Genomic DNA, 22,878 nt, shown 5'->3' on the forward strand with positions numbered 1-22,878 from the left:
AATCCAATCTCACATACTAGATGGATTGATATGTAATAAAAATAATATGATATACTAAATTAATTGATGTAATAAAAAATATATAAATAAGTTGATGTCTCTTATTCAGTAAAAGTATACAGTTGAAGTCAGAATTCTTAGTTCCCCCGTTTATTTTTTCCCCAATTTCTGTTTAACGGAGAGAAGATTTTTTTAACACATTTCTAAACATGACTAGATATTTTTCAAGGCACTTCTATACAGCTTAAAGTGACATTTAAAGGCTTAACTAGGTTAATTAGGGTAACTAGGCAGGTTAGGGTAATTAGGTAAGTTATTGTAGAACGATGGTTTGTTCTGTAGACAATCAAAAAAAAAAAAGCTTAAAGGGGCTAATAATTATTACCTTAAAATGTTTTTTTTTAATTAAAAGCTGCTTTTATTCTAGCAGAAATAAAACAAAAAGACTTTCTCTAGAAGAAAAAAATATTATCAGACATACTGTAAACATTTCATTGCTCTGTTAAACATAATTTGGGAAATATTTAAAAAAGAAAACAAAATTCAAAGGGGGGCTAATAATTCTGCCTTTAACTATATATATTTGTGATTATTTTCTCCTATTTTTTTCTCCTATTGGCTTTTTTTTTATTCTTTTCTTGTTATTGCTTGCCTGCCAGTCTCTAAAGCTACAAACAGTTGCCAAAAATAACAAACTACCGCTCGCACTAACTTTTCTCATTTCATTATCTCTCCTGAAGTTCATTACTCACTAACTTCACTCCCCTTTCCATCCTGAAATCTTTTTTCTTTCGCAGGTCATATTGCTCATAATCAAAACAATGCTTACACGTTTCTCAGTTCCGTCTCTTCACCACCCAATCTGTGGTTGGGTATGTTAAGAAACCCACAGTCGCCCAACCGAAACCTTCAGCAGTCTCTAACTTGGATGCACAGTGCAGTATAGTCAACTAGTGCACTGCATTAAGTATTGATGGTGTTTTGATTCATTAAGGATGTGTATTTATTTAGATGACTGACTGAAGGTTTTGTGGGTTTGCTGTTCTGTGTAGAGTACCTGCAGCGCCCTCTAGCAGTGCTCTTTAGTTCCTGCGTCTACTAGTCATCGCGATCTGTTGTATGATTTTTTTATTTGATTTTATAAATGGTTAGAACACCTAAAAAAGAAATTCTGACATTATTTAATCACCCTTGTGTCATTATAAACCTGCTCATCTCTGGAACACATTGAAAGTCTATGGATCCAAAACTCTGACCCTATTTATTGAATGAAAAAAATGTAATTATATGAATCAAGCAGTTTAACCCAATTTTACAGCAGTGGTTCTCATGGAAAACTATGAGGTCAGTTAAACCATGTGACACTAAAAACAGCTGGACATTTTATCTGACCGCAGACACTGAATAAAGACAGCATATTTTTCTCACGTTGTGTGCCTGCTGGGCAATAGCTAAATGCACTACAGAATGTTACGTTTACACACATGTAAATTACATGTAAACGCATCAGCTTTTTATAGCGTAATACTCACTACTCACTACTTTTGAGTACTTTAGAAATGTCTACTTTTTACTCATACTTTGAGTATATTTACAACAGATACTTTTACTCTACTTAAACTACATTTTTAGGCAAGTAATGGTACTTTTACTAAAGTTTAAGTAAATTTTTCAGTACTCTTTCCAACATTGGTTAGAAGTCAACACACTGACATAAAAGTCTCAGCAACTTCCTGTCCACATGGATTTTAAGTACAAATAAACAGCCAATATCATAATAACAGCCACTGATTAACAATGAGAGTTGGTAATTACACTAAAGTGTCTCCTTACTTTTTAAAAGTGAATAGACATTTAATGGAGGGACTGAAACCTCTTAGACTGAATTAAACATATATTCATTTGTGTTCCTTCAATAAATAAAAGTTTGAAGGTGAATAAATGATGACAGATTTAAAATTTCAGGCTGATCTGACCCTTTAATCTCATATAGTCCTTATTGATTAGTCCTAGAGGCAGAACCTGTGACTTTGAGCATCTTTTTTTGCAGATTTAGTAAGAATAATCTGCATAAATCTGCATAATGACTTTGTGCTGTGTGCGTGCTTTCAGGTCCCACGGTGCTTGAGGTGTTCAACACCCTGCTGAAGCATCTGCGGATGAGTGTGGATTTTGAGCTGGGCGACGGGTCCCGCAGGAACTCCACCAGCAGCCTCTCCTCCGTCCGCACTAAAGAAAGCGAGGAACGCATCGTCCAGAATGCCATCATCCAAACCATCGGTGACAGCTTCACATGCACACTTAAATCTGACGTTTAATGAGGCTCAAACACTAAAGCGATTTTGCTCTAATTGTTTCATGTTTAGGTTTTTTTGGAGGAAATCTTCCTGATTACCAGAGAGCAGAAGTGATGATGTTCATTATGGGAAAAGTACCAGTTTACGGGACGCCATGCCACACGCTGGACACGGTCAAGATTGGGTAGGTCTGTGTGTGTACGTGTTGATTTGGAGAAAGTTTACTAAATGCCTGATTAACACTGCTGATTGCGTGTGTTAAACTGACACGTTTGCAACATGCAAATGACTTGTAATCAGAGATGTCAAAAGCACATCTCTATGGAGTGCAAACTTGTAGGATAAACAAATCAGGTGACAAAAACATTGCTTTTTCAGATCTGTGAAATGTAAGTATTTATATTTAGTTGTTTTAATTTGTACACAATTTTTCAGTCATCATCTTATTGCATTCCTGTTTACTTGAATAACTGTGAAAGATTTAGGACAAGTATTACTAACAGTAAGCACAAACCCTGTTTTGGCATTATAACAGTTCTGTCAGGATGTACTAAAGGCACATAGTGAGTCATTAGAGCTGAAAAGGACACACAGTTAATTTTGCGCCTGGCATATTTCATATACTGTACATTAGTAGTTCACTTTCAAATGCAAAATTTATGGAAGGAGAGATTTAAATGAATCGTGCAAGACAATTTTTTTTTAAGATTTGCTGTTTTCATTGGCATTTGAACCATACATTATGGTCAAAAAAGCATGTCTTCATGGCATAGTTCATGCAAAAAATTCATATTTACTTACTTTTTACTGTCCTTTCACTTATCCGAAACAATTTTCTTTCTGTTGAACATATAGGAAGATATTTTGAAAAATGTTGGAAACTATTGACTTCCATAGTATGGACTCGTTGAGTTCCATAGTTAAATAAAAATCCTGGGTAACTATGTTTCTATCCGCCTATTTTGATGCTCATTTTTATATGCACATGAAAAACAGTTGATGGAAACACCAAGATGCACATTAATTTTGATAATGCGCATAAAAATGTATGCGCATAACTGAGTAGGATAAACTTTTTATCCGATAAGATGCACATAAACTATGATGGTAACACTTTAACCAAACAAATTCCAGAACGCGCATTAAAAAGTCGTGATTTTGTTATGAGAGATCATGTGATGGTAGAAATATCAGTGAGTGGACAATCCAGCAGGCTGAGCACGTTGTAAAACATCTAAAATGTTGTTTTGGTCATTCTAAAATGCCTTAAACATTTCAGTATTAGTGTTATTATATTATTGATTACCCTCAGAAGAGCGTCAAGAGCGTCTGTGCCCCAGGTCTCACGCCTTCAAAAGCCATTACGCATTCATTGTATGTCGGCATCATCTTTTGAGGTCATTTACAAAATATAGAAAAGATTCACGCAGCTTCTCCTACCGCAGTAAATTCTGTTTTACGGTTGATATTTGGCGGCAGTTAATCAGGAAGACGCAGTTTTGTTCTCTTTGACTAATTGTATGGAAACGCTGCTTTATTCGCACGTCTTTTATGCGATATTCCAGTTTTGTGCAAAAATTTAATTTGCATCTTTAGATGGAAACATAGCTAACAGCTACTTGTTTCAAACATTATTTATCTTCTTTTGTGTTCAACAAACAGGTTTAGAACAAGCCAAGGGTGAGTAAATGATGACAGAAATGTCATTTATGGGTGAACTGTCCCTTTAAAGGTCCCATGAAATAAATGAAAGTATTTTAGATGTCAATATTATTATTGTTTGTTTTTATGATATCTATAAGCTAGTGTGCTCCAAAGCAATTACAAAATTTGCATTTAGAAGATATAAAACTGATATAATTATTTAAAGCTTGTATTTTTTTTTTTTTTTTCACCTCATACTAGAGTTTCTCATCAAATCTTGACGAATCAAAGGCTCTCTAGTATCTGACATGCCCTGCCCACTTTAAGGTGCTTCACATTTGATGCGCTTGAACTCATCCTCTCTCTCTAGCAGAGTGGTGATGAAGCAAATTCTATTGGCTGTTTTATAAAAAGGGGAGGAGCTACACAATGTCCCACCCTCTCTTCGTGTTTCGGTTAAGATTACGTCAAACATTGAATAAAAAATGCACATTTCAAAGCACTTTATTGGACCTTTAACTTACACCCTGATTGTTAGTAGGTTATCGGCACCTGACTATGTTAGACTTTGCTTGTTTGCATCCTAATTTGTGCTCTATCACTTGCTGGATTATAATAGTCATTGTTATGAAAATGATCCTCTTTTTTAGTTCATTATTTGCTGAATCTCCTGCAGGACCTTCCACTTCCATCATACTTCTACCTGTTTTAGTATTACATATTTAAGACATGTTTTTAAGGCTGCGTATACCACAATATCAATCGATTTAAATAATCAGTATTAATATTTGTCATCTTCTTTAGTTCACATATTTGTTTTAAGGAGAGCAGTCAAATGTCATTTTTATTGTCGCTGGCTACTAATATTTTATAGTAGGCATTCTCAATATCTGACCTGCAGATTTTAGCTTCAAACCCAATCAGACACATTGGACTAGCTAATCAAGTCCTTACTAGGCTTTCTAGAAACATCCTTTCAGGTATTTTGAGGAAAGTTGGAGCTAAAATTTGCAGGACACTGGATCTCATGAAGAGAGTTTGAGAACCCCTGTTTTAGAGTATAATAGTGTATACATTGTTTATCACACTAACAAATAATAGATTTATGTACACTCCTTTATACATTTATATGTTACAAATTTATAAATTAGTGATATACCAGTCAATGACAAATTTTAAGCATTGTAACTGTGTCTGACATTGATAATGATAATGTTTCTTAAGTCTTGGATTTTTGTCTTCATTTCTCAGGCATCAGGGCACTAAGAGAATCCAGGCGATGCTGCTCAGTTCTCTTATTATGGTAATGCTGTTTTATTTCATTTAGACTATCTGTGTGTGTGTGTGTGTGTGTGTGTGTGTGTGTGTGTGTGTGTGTGTGTGTGTGTGTGTGTGTGTTTCTGTGTGTTTCTGTGTGTTTCTGTGTGTTTCTGTGTGTGTTTCTGTGTGTTTCTGTGTGTGTCAGTGTGTTTGTGTGTCTGTGTGTGTACGGATACATGTGCTTTGGAAAGTGTGTGTGCGTAAGGCAGTAATGATTAAAGAAAGCCAATGTTGTGGACACATTTACCAGTGCTTTGCTCATTTTTGCTGACGAAATTGAGTCATTTTAATAGGAGTCCATTAGGAGTGTAAACCATATTTTATTTTTCAAGAGTCAGCTTATTTGTATTTACAAGGTATAACACACAAAAATGTACATTATTTTGAACGAAACCTGAGATTTACATCTGTTCTCCTAAATTCTTCTAAATATTTAAAGTTTATTCTTAAAAAGATCCAAAAAAGGTGTCATAAAAGAATACATTGAGCAGTCTCACCAATATCTAGCTCTAACTAACATTCAATTGTACAATTTTTTTTACTATGTCCCTTCAAAAAATACTATAAAAACCTAAATAAATAATGTTTTGTGACTTCATAAATGTCAAAATATAAATATTTTTTATACAGGCACAAGCTAATAAATCACAGAGGCAATGTATAAACTTAATGGGCTCTATTTTAAAGATCTATGCACAAAGTCTAAAGTGCATGGCGCAAAAGCATTAAGGGCATGCCTACATCTTTAACTTCGTTTGTTAAGAGAAGAACAATAACGAAGTGTGGTCAAAAAAATAATATATCCAAACATGTCCTATTCTTATGCCTCATACAGCGATGCTCCAAAACCAGACAGGTGGACATATATAAACTTGTTTTTATTTAAACAAATATAAATATGCATCTAATAAATAATACTACTAATAATAATATTATACAGTTGCAAATTGTCATTAATAAACTGAAAAAAAAAACAGGTGAAGAAGGCATGGAGGCAGTGGTTTTTATATCTGCGTAGAAAATAATAATTTTTGTGATTATTTTATTCCTTTAATTTTTAATTCAGATATATGTCTGTATTGCTGTACATCCTGTGTGTGCATTAAGCATTTGAACGTGCATAGGCACATAACTAACTCGACTGTAGACCAGCTTTTAGTTGGTCAAAGGCCCGATCTATTTCAGTTATTCAATATGGCCAATAATGCACCTTAACACACCTTCTTTTTAGACAGGCACACCCATGAGTTCACAAAGTGGCGCAAATGGATTTGCTATTTGAACAACTTAGCGCAAAACATGAAAATTAGTGTAGGGCTGGTCTAAAAATAGCAATATATATATATATATAGAGAGAGAGAGAGAATCAGAATTATTAGCCCCCCTGAGTTATTAGCGCCCTGTTTATTCCCCCCTGTTTAGCGGAGAGATTTCTTTAACACATTTCTAAACATAATAGTTTTAGTAACTCATTTCAAATTACTGATTTATGTTTTCTTTGCCATGATGACAGTAAATAATATTTTTCTAGATATTTTTCAAGACACTTCTATACAGCTTAAAGTGACTTTTAAAGGCTTAACTAGGTTAATTAGGCTACCTAGGCAGGTTAGGGTAATTAGGCAAGTTATTGTAACGATGGTTTGTTCTGTACAGTCGAAAAATATATAGCTTAAAGGAGCTAAAAATTTTGTCCCTAAAATGTTTTTTTTTTTAATTTAAAACTGCTTTTAAATAAAACAAATAAGACTTTCTCCTGAAGAAAAAAATATTATCAGACACACTGTGAAAATTTCCATGCTCTGTTAAACATAATTTGTGAAATATTCAAATAAGAAAAAAATTCAAAGGGGGCAAATAATTCTGACTTCAACTGTATACAACCGCATAGTTCGGTTGTGCAATTCTGATTGGGCAGAATGAAAGTGTGCTCACTCAATTGGCTAGTTAGACTGCTACACACAGATGGCTGTCATTCATTTGCTCTGAGCAGGGGAAGTTAAATAATATATATTTCATATCGCAGCCTCTTGCGATATCGCAACGTTTTAAAACGTGATTGTGATTTGATTTCGATTAATCACACAGCCCTACTGAGCACCAATACAATGCAATTTCTTTCTGCAGTACATCTCCTTTAATGTTTTGAATTACAGTAATAAAGGAAACTTGATCTTCTTGACCTTGAACTTGACCTAATTATGATAATGATAAAAAAATCCTCTTTATTTTGGCTTAAAACATTGCAATAACATTGCATTGTGACTTCAGCTTCATTATCAGTGTCATATTGTGGCATGAATGTATCACTAGGAACCATGCAGATTATGGAATTACGTGCAAGAGCAAAAAAATTGCTCATTTTAATTTCAGTTGGTCTCACAAATTTGCCATGTGATGCAAAGCTTGATTTGAAAATCATTTCACAATCTCCACTACTAAAATAAGACGGCTTTTGGTCTTAAGTGTTTCATAAAAGTAACAGCTATCACATCCGAACCTTTAGTCTTGACTAGTTAAGACATCAGACTCGCATTCAGTCTGTGAGCTTGTTAGTAAAACCTTCCACACTCTCCTAAAGGGAGTTTCTGAAGGTTCCTCGACAGCAGACTGCACAGATCATAACATCAGATTACAGATGCCTGTGGTGCTTTGTGTCCTTTTTCTTCTTCTTTTTGTGTGTGTGTGTGTGTGTGCGATGTCCAATTTTGTCAGAATTCTGGTTTATGGATGGTTTCAGACTGGGCAACTTTTCAGGCAGTGTTGCCCAGCAACAGGGTCCACAGGTTGAGACTTACCATTATTATTTTGGATGTCAACAGATTTTGCTCTCCATCTCCCACTGCTGGACAATTTTATAAGTTCCACGATATTTCTAGAGTTCATAATGGGAAAATGCACTATATATAATAATGGTGCTGGTCATGTCTGATGGATTCTTTCTATCTGTGTGTAGGTTACTTCAGGGTTTAAGTGTAAAACGATGGGCGCTGGCCTCCCCGCAGCGTTTTTGGAGCCGCTTTGCTCCATCTCTCTGATGGAAGACAGTGAACTCCGGCAACTCGTCTTGGAGATTCTCCACAACATCATCGATCGTCATGACAACAGAGCCAAACTCCGAGGGATCCGGTGTGAATCTGCACTTAACACCCTATAGTGAATGTGTGAAGACCAGGGCTGTTAAAAATGAATGTGCTAACACCTGCCAATAATTAAATAACTAAACATTGATCATTTAATGCTGTGAATGCGTTCAGGTTGTCGGTCGTTTCATTCTGTTCTGTGCCATTTTTGTGAAACTTGACTGATTCCTGGTGTCCAATTATTAGTGTTTTTATTATCCAGTTAAAGGTAAAATTATTAGTCCTCCTGTGGAATTTGTTATTGATACAATTAGGTTTAAAAATGTGTTGAAAAAAAATCTATTCAATTCTCTCAGTTAAACAGCACTTGGTAAATATTTTCTTTTATATATGTTTTTTTAAAATAATCTGACAGGAAGGCTGATTATTTAGATTAATTAATTAACATAAATATCTTAACACATGGCGACGCAGTGACACTGTAGTGCTTTCGCCTCACAGCAAAAAGGTTTCTGGTTCGAACCTCGGCTCGGCTCAGTTGGCGTTTCTGTGTGGAGTTTGCATGTTCTCCCTGCGTTTGCGTGGGTTTCCTTCAGGTGCTCCGGTTTCCCCCACAGTCCAGAGACATGTGGTACAGGTGAATTGGGTAGGCTAAATTGTCCATAGTGTATAAGTGTGTCTATAAATGAGTGTGTGGATGTTTCCCAGAGATGGGTTGTGGCTGGAAGGGCATCCGCTCCGTAAAAATGTGCTGGATAAGTTGGCGGGTCATTCCGCTGTGGTGACCCCGGATTAATAAATAGACTAAGCCGACAAGAAAATGAGTGAATGCATCTTAACACATTTTAATATTAAATATATCAGGTCCTTATTGATTTTAGTTGTAGTTTCTGTGTTATGAACCATTTTAAGAAATCTTTAAGCTGTTCAAAGTTCAACTCAAAATCATACGCTCAAACTCCAAAACCTGATAATAACAAATAGTTTAATTATTATATTTCTTTGTATACATATGCTAAATACTTTAATTATTTAAAAAAATATAGTATAAAGTATTTTCTATTTTAATATAAAAATAAAATAATAAACAATATAATATTTTAATATAAAATAAATATTTGTAAAATTATAAAAATTTTACAGGAAGGCTAATATTTTTGATTTCAACTATATATGTTTTTTTTAGTTACATAAATATCTTAAACATTTTATTATTAAATTTATCAGGTCCTTATTGATTTCAGTTGTAGTTTCTCTATTATGAAGCATTTTAATAAATCTTTAACCTGTTTAAAGTTAAACTCAAAATCATATGCTCAAACTCCAAAACCTGCTAATAATATATTGTCCTATTACTATGTTTCTTTGTATAAATATGCATAACACTTTAATTATTTAAAAAATTATGTAAAATATTTTCATTTAAAAATAAAATAAATAATATAATATTTTAATACAAAAATAAAATATTTTTAAAAATAATATTTCACAGGAGGGCTCCTTTTGATTTCAATTATATACTGGTTGTTTAGTTATATAAATATCTTAAAACATTTTACAGTGCTCAGCATAATTGAGTACACCCCATTTTGAGGCGTTAATATTAATATTTATTAATAAAAATTTATATATTTTTTACATTTCTCAGTTGATATAGGCAATGTATTTTGGTGCCTTTAAGCAAAACAGATTTATTAAACGCATATATTTATTAAAACAATGTTTTAGTCACCAAACATATTTAGAAATTAAAAGATAATACAAGTAAATTCAAGAAAAATATTGCAAAAAAAAACACAACCTACAAAACAAATTTTTTCCATTTTTTTGCTTCTCTTGATTTTTCCTTATTTTTATTTTGTATTTAATATTTTTATGTAACATAAATTTGGGTGTACTAGTTTATGGACCATTATCGTAAATTATTTTGTTGGATAAGCTCGAAATTTGTCTTCAGTACTGACTATTCTAATGTATATGCACAAATATAATCATGTAAAGCTTTCTAATAAAAATATTATTTTAAAAGATATATTTATATATGCTGAGCACTGTATAATTAAATATATCAGGTTCTTATTGATTTCAGTTTTCAGATTTCAGCTTCTTCTGTATTATGAAGCATTTTAAAAAATCTTAAAATTTAAGAAACCTGCTTTTCAACTCAAAATCATGTACACAAACTTTAAAACCTACTAAGTACTAATTAGTCTATTGTTAAGTTTCTTTGTAATAAAAAGAAGCAGTATGCTTAAAAGGAATAGCCCAACAAAGCATGAATGTATCATTGGTGTGCTCGTGTTGTTTCAGTGCTCCGAGTATGACCATTGTTCTTTAAACTGAAAGGTTTTATTTTTAGAATATGGTCACTCTTTTCAATATAATGAAAGTACATAAGGACAAGATCAAACTTCAATAAGTCAAAACGCACTGTACAGCAATCACAAATTAGAACAAAATTAGTTTACTGTAAATGAATAAGAATCTAAAGTTTTTACACCTAATAAATGAGTATGCAAAAGCTAATAAAAAATAAATAAAAAAAGTGTGTGTTCTGAGATGCATCTGCCTTTCTTACTAAGCCTTGTGTGTCTGCAGGATTATTCCTAACGTAGCAGCTCTGAAGTTCAAGAGAGAAAAAATCTGCAAAGAAGATGTGGTCTTCATGAAAAAGGTACATGACTCACATGCAGAACATCAGACCTTAAACTTGTTAAACGTGTTTATACCTGCATATAATGTTGTTTAAAACAAAAAGAATGATGAACTTCATTGTTTAAAACAGTTTTTATCACTTTATGTTCTTTGCTGCTTTTGGCCTAAAAATCTGTTTGCTACAATGCATAATGACAACTTTTTCAAACTCCTTTAGATCACTTGGTTTTCTCTTTAAACTGCTCTCTTTCTGTTCTTCCAGCATGGACAGCAGTTATACAGGCACATTTATCTGGGCTGTAAGGAGGAAGATAATCTGCAGAAGAACTTTGAACTGCTCTTCACAGCGCTGGCTCTCATCACCATTGAACTGGCCAATGAGGAGGTGGTGATTGACCTGATGCGTCTGTCCATCGCCCTGCAGGTATTAAACCAGAAACCTGAAGCAACTTACCAAAATCAATTAAGTGTAATTGGTTATGCTAATCCCTGTCTTCTGATTGGCTGAAGGATATGGCCTTGGTCAATGAGGAGAATATGCCCATGTTTATTCGTTGTGGCATCATGGCGTTGGTCGCCGCATACCTCAACTTCCTCAGTCAGATGATCGCAAATCCTCCTTTTTGCCAACATGTCAGCAAGGTAGATGAGGAGACAAGTTTCTGGCTATAACACATATATGCACTTGCGAATCACTGTAACCTCTTGTCTTCCTGTCAGGTGATTGAGCTGAGAAGTTTGGATGCTCCGTATCTCCTGCCGGAACACATCTTCAGGGAAAAGTGTGTGTGAGTATTGCTTTGTGAATAAGGTCTATACTATTCTATACTATACTATACTATACTATTTATCAAAGGATATGTTAGGGTTTTTCCAAAAGTGTGAATAAAAAAGGATCAGAGTTAAATACTATTTCAGTTGTTCTGCTTCTAAATTTCACTGTTTATTCCGTTTGTTGGTAATTTCAGCCATTAGATGCAATATTAGGTCTAATATTAACAAATAGGCTGGTGTGTTGGAAAAAAAAGCTATTGGCTTCCATAGTATTTTTCAGTAATACCATGAAAGCCAATGACTGATTTATTTCCAACATTCTTTAGGATATCTTTTTTTGTGTGTTTAACAGAAGAAAGGAAGTCATGTAACTTTAGAACTACAGGGATGTGAGTTTTAACCAGTTATCTCTCTGTTAGGGTAAACCTTAACCAACCTATTCTGGAAAATATTCACAAATATTCTTGTGTGATATTAACTCAACATGGCTAATATACAGCAGGGAATATAAGTATTGAACACATCATCAGTTTTCTCAGAAAACATATTTCTAAAGGTGCGGTTGACTTGAAATTTTCCCCAGATATTGGTAACAGAAAAAGAAATCCATATATGCATATATGCAAAACTAATTAGTTTACAAATTAAGTTATGCATAATAAAATGAAATGACCCATGAAGAAGTATTGAAGACATGAAGAAAGGGAGGTGTAGAAAGTGAAAGCCCAGACAGCAGCTGAAATCTCTCAGTAGTTCTTCAGCAATCCTCTGCCCTTCATCGATGTAAATAAATATTCGCTGCTTAACTTTAACATCTACATTAGCAGGATGATGAAGATGAAACCAGAGTGGACATTTCAGCAAGACAATGATCCGAAACACAGTCAAGGAAACTCTCAAATGCTTTCAGAGACAAAAAACCAAGCTGTAGAATGGCCCAACCAATCACCTGAACTGAATCCAAAATAAAATGCAAATTAAAAATCAGATTTGATAGACGAAACCAACAGAACCTTCAAGATTTTAAACTCTGTTGAAGTCTGTAAAAAAAACTCACATCTGAGCAATGCATGTGACTTCATTCTCCATATGAAAGGCGTCTTTAAGCTCCCATTACTAAAAAAGATTTTTATATGACGCATTAAATACATTTCACTAGTTCAGCACTTTCTCCTTGTGTCATTTCATTGTGATTACACACTAACTCATTTTCAGATTTGTTTTGTTTTATTTTTATGTTTGTTTTGTTTGGGTATTTACCAATATCTGGTTTAATTCAACAGCTCCTTTAGAAATATTATTCCCTGGAAAAAAACAAGTGTTCAGTTTTTATTTTCCCCACTGTATAACAAAACCATAAACAAAACAGAACCCTGCATGACTTCAGAGAAAAACTAATCAATTGTGGACATGTTTCTCAATACATTTTCTCAATCAACTAGAAAGTGTGCATGATTTTTTCATTTGTTTCCTCATTTTAAGTAAATCGTCCATAAGAATTTTTTATTTGTTCATTAGATTTACTAAATCGTGTGCATGATTTACTCATTTTTCCTCTCCGTCATAAATTTGTAAAAAAAAATTTGTTTCATGACCTGAATGACAGTGTGGGGTAATTCTAGCTGTGCTCTAAAATTCTTCATCATATTGTGTGTTTTTATCAGGTTTTTTTTTTTTTTTGGAAAAGTCATTGAAATTCCATAATATCCACTTGTGCATAAAGTATGAACAATTATTACAATATTATCGTAGACTACAAATATTGCTATTGTTATATTTTCACATTTCTTTATAAAAAATGACAATGGCTTAACTAACTTCTTGATGTCTCTCCTTGGTTTTGTATGTTTGGGATGTGTGGATCAGGCTTCCAGACTCTTTGGATAGGGAAGACAATGCGCTGTATTTTCAGACGGCTGATCTGGCGGAAGCAATGACTGTACCTGGATATAATGTAGAGCGACTGTCCATACCTTACATACCACAGGTCACAGGTAAACATGCTCTTCTACACTGTTTCAAATAGTCGATTTGTAGGGAAAGTTAACCGAGGAATAGAAAATAACTGCTGATTTACTCGACCTCAGGTCATCCATGATAGAACAATAAAAATAACTATTATGAAGCACCAAGGAAACCGTTTCTGCTGAAATATTCATTAATGTTCCAAATTTTTTATTTTGGGTGAAATATTATTGTAGTATTTAAAGTGCACTTTTAAGGAGTTCAAGCGTAGCACTGAAATCCTATTGTAAATGGTAGAAAAGCCCAAAAGTCACCATACTTCCCTAAAAATAAATGGGCAGATCAAACCGTACTGCGTAGATACCTGAAACTTTCCATTAGATCTTGTAAAATTTTTAGGTATTTTGCAATTTTATAAGTTTTCTGTAAACTACTCCTAGGTATTTCACAACAATAGTGTTTTTTGGGGGGGAATTTGGACTGCCTAGATCAGTAATTATCAAACAAAGTGGAACTTTACCCTTTGGATGGCCATTCTAGCGTCATTTAGAAATTGGGTGTTAATGAATATAATAAAATGTCTGTAATTCATAAATGAAAACTCAAATAATTACAAAGTTTGCTGTGCACATGCATCATGTCACTGCAGGTAAGTCTGCAGACATTGTTAAAGATAATCCAATAGGTTTCTCTGTAACAGTTGCAAATATAACAGATATAAAATAATCAATTTCATAAAAAAATGTTTCGCTATAACAGTAAACACTGAAAGATTACATTTTTTCTATGGTAATTCAATATTACTGGCTAAAATGATATTTTTGTGTGTTTTTGTTTCGTATTTTCAGCCTTGATTGAAGTAGTTAACAAACTTTCTAATTGATAAATGAGCCTAAGACACTTGAATACTTGAATCACAATAAGTGCTAAATATCTTTATGGAATTTACAGTGTGATCACACTACTTACATGGATTTACTTTTACTGTACAACGAAATAGAATGACAAGATGGTGAGGACTCATTTAATGGTCATCAGAATCTTAATTCCCTTAATAATGTCATGTTTTTTTAATGTTTGTACATTTATAAAGCTATAATTTGTATTATATCATCTTTGTGTCTAATTACAAAAAAAGCTAATTATTGCTCATGTGAGCTGTTAGTAATGCAGCAAATCACAAAGCAGGAATACAAAAAAAAAAAAAAAAAACATTCACTGCACTCTAAGTTTACCCCACTGTACGCATGTGAAAAGGGTCAGTATTGCAAAAGTATAGCATTTGGGACGCACACTCTTTTTCTTGTAGCTTTGGATTATAATTCCACATAGTTGGTTGATATTGCACATATTGGATATTATATATTGTTTTCAGTTGTCATGCATCTCCTCTCAACAAACACTTTTACAGAAGTTTGTTTTGTTCAGAATGACTTAAAAGCTTGGTTGTGCTTGATCCACAACCACTTAGTATATAATGCCCAGATTCTCTCTGTAACCATTTACAAAGCCTCCAAAATATATGATGCGTATTGTTTGGAAATCTGTACGGTTTTTAAAACTCATGTAGTTTATTTCCAGCCAAAGAACTGGTGCTTAAATCAGACGCCAACTCCTCTGCAAAAGCCAATGCTTATGAAGTTACTGTTGACACTAACAAAAAATCTTTCCTTATCTCATGTCAATTCATCCGCTTTCTCCACTTTTCTCTGTCTGCGTGTTTGCGCTGTAGTCCTGTACACGGTAGGAAAGATTCTGCACAGATGTAAACAGACATCCAGAGGTACACTCAATACGTTAGAGGTCACATTTGTGGATAGAAAGTTCAGTCAATAGTAAGACTATGTACAGGAGTTGAACAATGAGACCGAAACACTGGCCAATTTAGTGTTGGAGAATTCAAGGCTAAATTTGACCAGCCTGCTGGCCAATCTTCATTGATTGCTTGGGCTCAGGACAATGTGAAACATTTATTGTTCTCTGATGAGTCCACCCTCACTGGCTTTCCAACATCCGGGAGAGTTACGGTGTTAAGAAGCCTCAAAAAAGTGCACCGCCCAGACTGTTGCATTCCCAGAGTAAATCAGTGATGTTTGGGCTGTAATACAATGGAATTAGGACATCTCATCTCGCCCCCCAAGCCACCCCCCCACCCCCCCCCCCCCCCACCCCAAGCACCCCCCACCCCAACCATCGTACTGCTGAATTTTCAGGGACAACAATTGGCAGGTAAAACAGCAAAACTGGTGACAGAGTGAACATCGCCCATGACCTGCACAGTCACCGGAACTAAATATTATTGAGCCGGTTTGGGGTGTTTTGGTGAAGCGAGTCAGGAAACATTTTCCTCAACCAGCATTACATAGTGACTTGGCCAATATTTTGCAAGAAATAGGTCTTCTGGCCATTGTACAGGACTGTTGTATGTCATTCCCAATATAAATTAATGCTGTATTGGCTGCAAAAGGAGGCCCTACACCAGGGGTGCCCAACCCTGTTCTTGGAGATCTACCTTCCTGCAGCAATTTATCTCCAACCCTGATCCAAACATAACTAAACCAACTAAGTCAGGTGTGAGCTGAACTCTGCAGGAAGGTAAATTTACAGGAACAGGATTTAGCTCCCCTGCCCTACACCATACTAATGAATTATTATGGTCTAAAACCAGGCGTTAAAGTTTCATTGTCCAACTGCTGTAATTAGTTTCTCCCCAGTACTACAGTTTGTTTACCACACTTACTGTACATACTATAGAATTGTAGCTTGAGTGGCAGATCATCTGTAGCTCCTGAAGTATGAATATGATGAATAATGTGGTCATCTAGATCTGTTTAACTGTATTGCTTTTTTGGACGCTGCTATCATCTGGATGGTGTTTCTGGTAGGTTAAGGAGAGAATACACACCAACACCAAGCTTGAGTCTCAGGGAAAGTGCTGACGAAATGTCATCTCACGTGGTTTTTTTTCTTGATAAAACCTAATTTTACTCAAAAATAAATAGTCACAGATTGCTAATTTACCACTTAATAAATATTTTAATTAGGCCTGTCACAATAGTCTATATATTGACGCACAACATATGAACCTGACCTAAATCATTTTTAAAGATATATATATATATATAAAAACCAATGTTAGTAACATTATAGCTGATTGCGCTGCCTCTGTCATTTCATCCAATCTCTATTTTGGGTGTCACTGTCACGTCCCGATAAGGAATTTTTGTTGTGGGATATATTGTCAGAAATTCTTGCGATAAGCAATATTATTGTCATTTTGAGATCATTTTATGCCACTGATTACATAACGATTATATAACAGCATAATAATGCAAATAGCCATAAACACTTTAAAATGCGTGTAATTCTTAACCTTATTTAAATTCTATAAGTTGATGTTAAAAATGTAAATGTTGTATAAATGTCATATACACTTTTAAATGTCCTAATAGGTAAATGTCCAGATATATACTTTTTAGACCAGTAAGGTAGAACGTAAACATCATTGTAAAATGTCTTTAAGGTTGTTTGTGAATTTGTAAATATACAGTATAATGGCAAAAATTATTAAAGTCATCTGTAAGTTATAAGTCAATATAGGGATTATTGTGACAGGCCTAGTCACTGTTAGTATGGTAAAAAAGGGAGAAAAAAAACTGTAGTGTTTACTGTAAAGTAATATTGTATTTAATCTAAATAGACTTTTATTTCTGATTCTTCTTACCTTGCAAATTTGTATGTTAAATTTTAATTATTATTATTTATTTATGTAATATATATGTTTTCATATTCCGATTGCAATGCCTAATTGTTACATTGTCAAATTTACTATAATTATATTAAAGATTCTTAAGAATTATGTGTTGATTGAGTGTAATTGCATTAGTGCTATTATAGTGTCATTCTGGCATTATATAATGAGTGGCATAAAATGGTCTTAAAATGACAACAATATCGTTTATCGCAATTCGTTTTGATGCAATATATCGTACAACAAAAAAAAATGATCTCGAGACAGGCGTAATTTTGATCAATATTTATTGCTAATATTACAAATACAAAGTATTTAAATTAGGTCAAGTGAAGTCAAGTTGAGCTTTATTGTCATTCCGCTACATGTGTGGACATACAAAGGAACAAAACGTCATATCTCACAGGAAAACTGTGCTACATAAATTAGTCATAAATGCAAACACAGCACTGGACATAAGAGCTATTTAAAAAAAAAAAAACTATGCATATCTTACATACACTCAATTAATATTGAGTATTCATTATTAAAACTCTAATATTAGAAAAGGGTTTGTTCTCTCTGTGTAGATACTGTATATAAAATCAAATAACTATATAGGCTATATTTTTACCAACCTTTTTATAATATATTTTTATTATTAATATTATATACCATTCAGTAATGATAAACACTAATAATAATGATTTCAGAATTAATATGAATGCTTTTTCTGAGCCATTGATTTGACTGTGGTCTTGTTCATGTCTGTTTATGTCTTCATTTTAAATGCTTAATAGTAAAAAATTTAGAAACTTTGGTACCTCTTGAGTTTAGGTCACAATTCACAGTATTAAAAAACATCAGCTAACACTAATAGCTTAATAAACTACTAATTAGCTGTTTATTAATAGTAAGTTAGAAGTTGGGTTTAGGTTTCGGGTTGATTTGTGATGCAGAAAAAGATCATACATTATAACTACTAATGAACAGTAATATCTTAATAATAAGCAGGTAAGAATCAGTAGTTAATAGCATGAATTGTGACCTAAACTAAAGTGTTACCAAAGTTTCTAATATTAACAATAAAGGAGACTGTAGTCAAATCAATGGCACAGAAAAAGTGTTACTGAAAAAAACTTTTTTTACCATGAAGAAGATATTGAGAAAACAAACTCGTGATAAAGTGTTGTTTTGATGAAATTGTGAGTGCATATGTAGATGGTTTCAGAAATGAGATATTCATGGAGTTGCTCAACTTCTGACGTGACATCAGTGCTCGCCCTGAAACTCTCGCTTTCACTTCTGAATGTTTGTCTTGAAACTTTTCAGTTGCTGTGATTTCTGCTTGTGTTTGAGTGATTTGCATCTCCTTCTGTCTCATGCTGCTTTGCCTGAGCATTACATTCATTAAACATGAGCAGTCGGTGTCATTCCACATTGGCTTTGGGAAAATTCACTTTCCCTCGTGAATAAGAGCCGAACTAAATCCATACACCCCACATGCACATAGCCGGGTTAATTTTAGCTCAAATCCAGGCTGAATATGTGGATGAGGGGAAATAGTTGAGTGTTTAAATCTTCATACATTTATATCAGTGACTTTTGACCCGCAGATGAAGACCGGATGCCTCGTAGGAAGAGCTTTGTCGACACTATTTCTCTCCAAGTGGACATCATTTCCAACAGCGTGCCTGATCAGGTGCAAAAACATATTCAATTCAATTCAGATTTATTTCTATAGCGCTTTTACAATATAGATTGTGTCAAAGCACCTTAACATAGAAGTTCTAGTAAATTGAAATTTTAAAAATTGCGTCAGTCCAGTTTTCAGAGTTTAGGTTCAGTTCAGTGTGGTTTAATTTTCACTGCTGAAAGTCCAAACACTGAAGAGCAAATCCATATACATCGCATATACAATTTAAAGGGGAAGTATCATAACTTTTTCCATATTCAAGTGCTAAAATCAGAGAATGTTAGAAGTGTTGTATATTTATATAAAATATATTTAACTGCAGACTTCAGCTTTGCCTGTGTTCACTAGAGCTGTGGTGAAAATGAGGAGAAATGGATTCATGGATTTTCATGAATCCATTTCCATTTCAAAAATTCATCGCTATTCTCTCTTGAATGGATTTCAAGCTTAGTTATTAACAGTAGATGGCGCTGTGTGCTTTACAAGCAGCAATACTTTGCTTGCATCCAATTCCTTACCAATACCACCTACCTAAATAATCATTACCAAAGTTAGGAAAGGTTTAAGTGAGTTACAAAAGTGTTCATAGTGAGTTGTTTACATTTTTATCATAACATAAAAGCCAACTTTTATGACACTGAATGCACAAGCGCTCTTCCTTGAGAGCATTTGAGCCAGCTAGCCTAAAAAAAATTGCCTACAGTGCCATCTGCTGTTTAAAAATAAGCCTAGAATTGATTCAAGAGAGAATAACAATGCATTGTGTAAATTGCAGAACTTTGCATTTTGTCTAAATATTTTCAACACAGCTCTAGTATAGTCAGGGTAAACGAACAGCAGTAACATGCTAGTCAATGATTTTGACATCAATGTATTACCCGTTTAATCAAATTCACAAATACATCAATTTTTAAACCATTCAGAAATGTCCTGGTGCAATGTATCCTCTTTCTCAGATGTCTGAGATTAGTGTGTATAGTGTTGGATTTTGCTGTATTTGGGTTAACTGTTCATGGGTGGCTCGCCAATGTATTAAATGACTCTAATACATAAAATAAGTAAGGTCTTACAGGGAGAAGACTTTATTGAAGACAATGAATAGCGCAGGTCCTCAGCGTTGATGTTAACTTGTCGGTCTTCAAGTAACTTAACCCAAAGTACTGTCTGTGTGACACTACTTTATAACAAAGGATATGACCTCCAGGAGATTACCCAACTGGTTTGCTTGGGTCACAACTCTTGAGTTCATGTGTGCTATTTGGTTCACACTTTTTCAGATGCAGATACTTGTTTGCTAATGAAACAAGCCATACAATCTATCAATAGACTCCGCCCTCTTCTGTAAAAGCAGCAGCTCATTTGCATTTAAAGGAACATGCACAAAACAGCGTGTTTTTCCTAAACCCAAAGTAGGAGCACATTTGACATGGTAGAACAAATGATCTGTGCTGTATTTTGAGCTTAATCTTCACAGACAGTTGGCGCCAATAGCCTAGTGGTTAACTGCGCCGACTTATAGCACCACAGTGCTCATGGCGACCCAAGTTCGATTCCCGGCTCGAGGTCCTATGTCCATCTTTCTGCTCTCTCTTTTCCTAATTAAAGGTGGTAAAAACGTAAAAACACTCGACACTAGATATTTGTTTGAGATGTTATTAAAACTGTGCATAATATATCCTTTTTAAACATTGCTAATAATTAGACTGAAGAATATGTGTGTTTATCTTGTAGTCTCAGCTCGCGGAGGAGATTACGTTTGAGACCCTGAAGAAGGCCATTGGTCAGTTTTTTCTCATTTATGTTTTTATACTGTATATGGGTTTGTTTGGTCTGATGTCACTTCCTCTCTGTCAGATACCACTGGTCTGGAGGAGCAGGAGAGGGAGAGGAGACGACAGGTGATGGAGAAGTTCCAGAAAGCTCCGTTCGAGGAGATCGCCGCTCACTGCGAGTCTAAGGTACAGTCTGTCTTTGTGTGTCTGTGCGTGTGTGTTCTAAAAACGTGTTCCTACATCTTGTTTGCAGTTCATAGGTAACAGTGGAAATTAGCAAGTAATCATATAATGGTTATTAATTCCAATTAAGTCCAATATATAATATATTCACATTTATACTACTGTTTAATAAAGATTAATGCTAGAATTTCTTTTAAATGAATGAACATTTATTCAGCAAGTAGTAACATTTCATTTAAAATATATAATGTTTCAAATTATTACTGTTTACTTTGTTTTGGAATAAATAATTCATTTTTGAAGCCCAAAAATGTGTTGTTTTAGGGTGCTTTCACACCTAGACTTTTGTTTCGGAACCTGTCTCGTTTGCCCAGTTAGCTCGGTTCGTTTGGCATATGTGAAACCACTAATCGCACTCGGATCCGCACCAAAACAATCGATCCGATATCGCTTGCATGAGGGTGTTTCGGCTCAATTAAAAGTAAGTCTGGAGTGGATCGATTGTAGTGAGAAAGCGAAACGATCCGAGCCCGGTTATATCACAGTGTTTTACGGATATGTAATAGGCATATGGCTATAAAGAGAGAATTATGAGTAGGGCGGGAGGTCATTCAACAGACATCCTAAGTCTCCCGGAAGTTTCGGTAGTCTCCCGCGAATGCACAGAGACTCCCGGATGCCCGCAAATGAGTGATAATCTCCCGGAAATCGCGCGTCTCCCTACCGCTCCACAAATACGTCGCGCACCCTTCTCATCCCTTCCCACCGCATCCCTCCTTGCTCTTCACGTCGTGTGCACCTTGTCAAACACCACCAAACCACCACCCTGACAGCTAAGCGAGACTGCAAAATAAACCGTGAAACTCTGACCAATGTGAGGAGAGTATACGCACACATGACTTGTTTTAGCTCCTTTGGTCCGGTTAGAAACTTTGCCGCGTGAAAGCGAACCACACCAAGAGCAAAGAGCAACAATGTAACAATTGTTATCCGTTTCGGAACAACTGAATTGATTCACAGGTGTGAAAGCTCCCTTAAAGACCTGATACAAGAAACTTTATTAAACTACAGACATTTTTAACGTTAGAAGAGTTTTCATTTCAAATTAATATTTTTTATTTTAATAAATCTGTAATGGAATAAAGATTTTTTCAACACAAATCAATTCAATAATCCCACAGGGGTTAAACAATAGTTTTTCTAAATAATTTCTAAACATAACAATTTTAGTAATAGTAATCATTAACAGTAATTAATAGAAACTCATTACTAATAACTGGTTTTATAATAATTTTACTAGGTTATATATGTTAATTAGGCAAGTTAGGCTAATTAGGCAAATCATTGTATAACGATGGTTTGTTATGTAGACCAGTGGTTCTCAAACTGCCGGTATGCAGGATTCCTTCTAGTGGTATGTGGAGAAATACTGAATAATGAAAGAAAAAAAAAACCTTTTAATCCTTTGACGCAAACGAGCATCGGCTGTTCCCTGAAGCATACGATCACATCGGTGTGCTTACAATGTTTACTTTAGTGCATCTTGTCATCAGATGCTAAAAATCAGCCTGCTTTGCTGCAGAGCCAGTGAAAGAGGTGTGCGGCACTTGTGCAGCAGAGACAAGGTTAGAGAAGTGCATTTTCAGACTAGTGCTGTTGTGCTGGCATTTCAGTTACTGCAAACTCAGGAATCTCCCCATGCTGTATCACTGGTAAAATGAGTTTCACAAACATGTTAAATGTGTGTTCGTAGTTGTGC

The 22,878-nt window shown here is 34.5% G+C and overlaps 1 protein-coding gene across 24 annotated transcripts in view; it reads left to right on the forward strand.

Annotated features, from left to right (window-relative positions):
* efr3a (EFR3 homolog A (S. cerevisiae)) overlaps nt 1-22,878 on the forward strand; it is a 100,403-nt gene that overhangs the window by 71,525 nt on the left and 6,000 nt on the right. For 6 of the 24 annotated variants that reach the window (XR_012385866.1, XR_012385861.1, XR_012385846.1 and 3 more), the window contains 12 exons: nt 2,113-2,280; nt 2,367-2,481; nt 5,193-5,244; nt 8,218-8,390; nt 10,943-11,018; nt 11,262-11,423; nt 11,510-11,641; nt 11,720-11,787; nt 13,640-13,767; nt 19,085-19,170; nt 20,896-20,944; nt 21,019-21,122. Coding sequence is in view for 15 of the 24 variants with exons in the window: in XM_073913716.1 (XP_073769817.1) it covers nt 2,113-2,280; nt 2,367-2,481; nt 5,193-5,244; nt 8,218-8,390; nt 10,943-11,018; nt 11,262-11,423; nt 11,510-11,641; nt 11,720-11,787; nt 13,640-13,767; nt 19,085-19,170; nt 20,896-20,944; nt 21,019-21,122 (1,313 nt within the window). In the remaining 9 variants the exon portion in view is untranslated. 24 annotated transcript variants of the gene reach the window in all.

Source organism: Danio rerio, chromosome 2 (genome assembly GCF_049306965.1).
Source record: "Danio rerio strain Tuebingen ecotype United States chromosome 2, GRCz12tu, whole genome shotgun sequence".
NCBI lineage: Eukaryota > Metazoa > Chordata > Actinopteri > Cypriniformes > Danionidae > Danio > Danio rerio.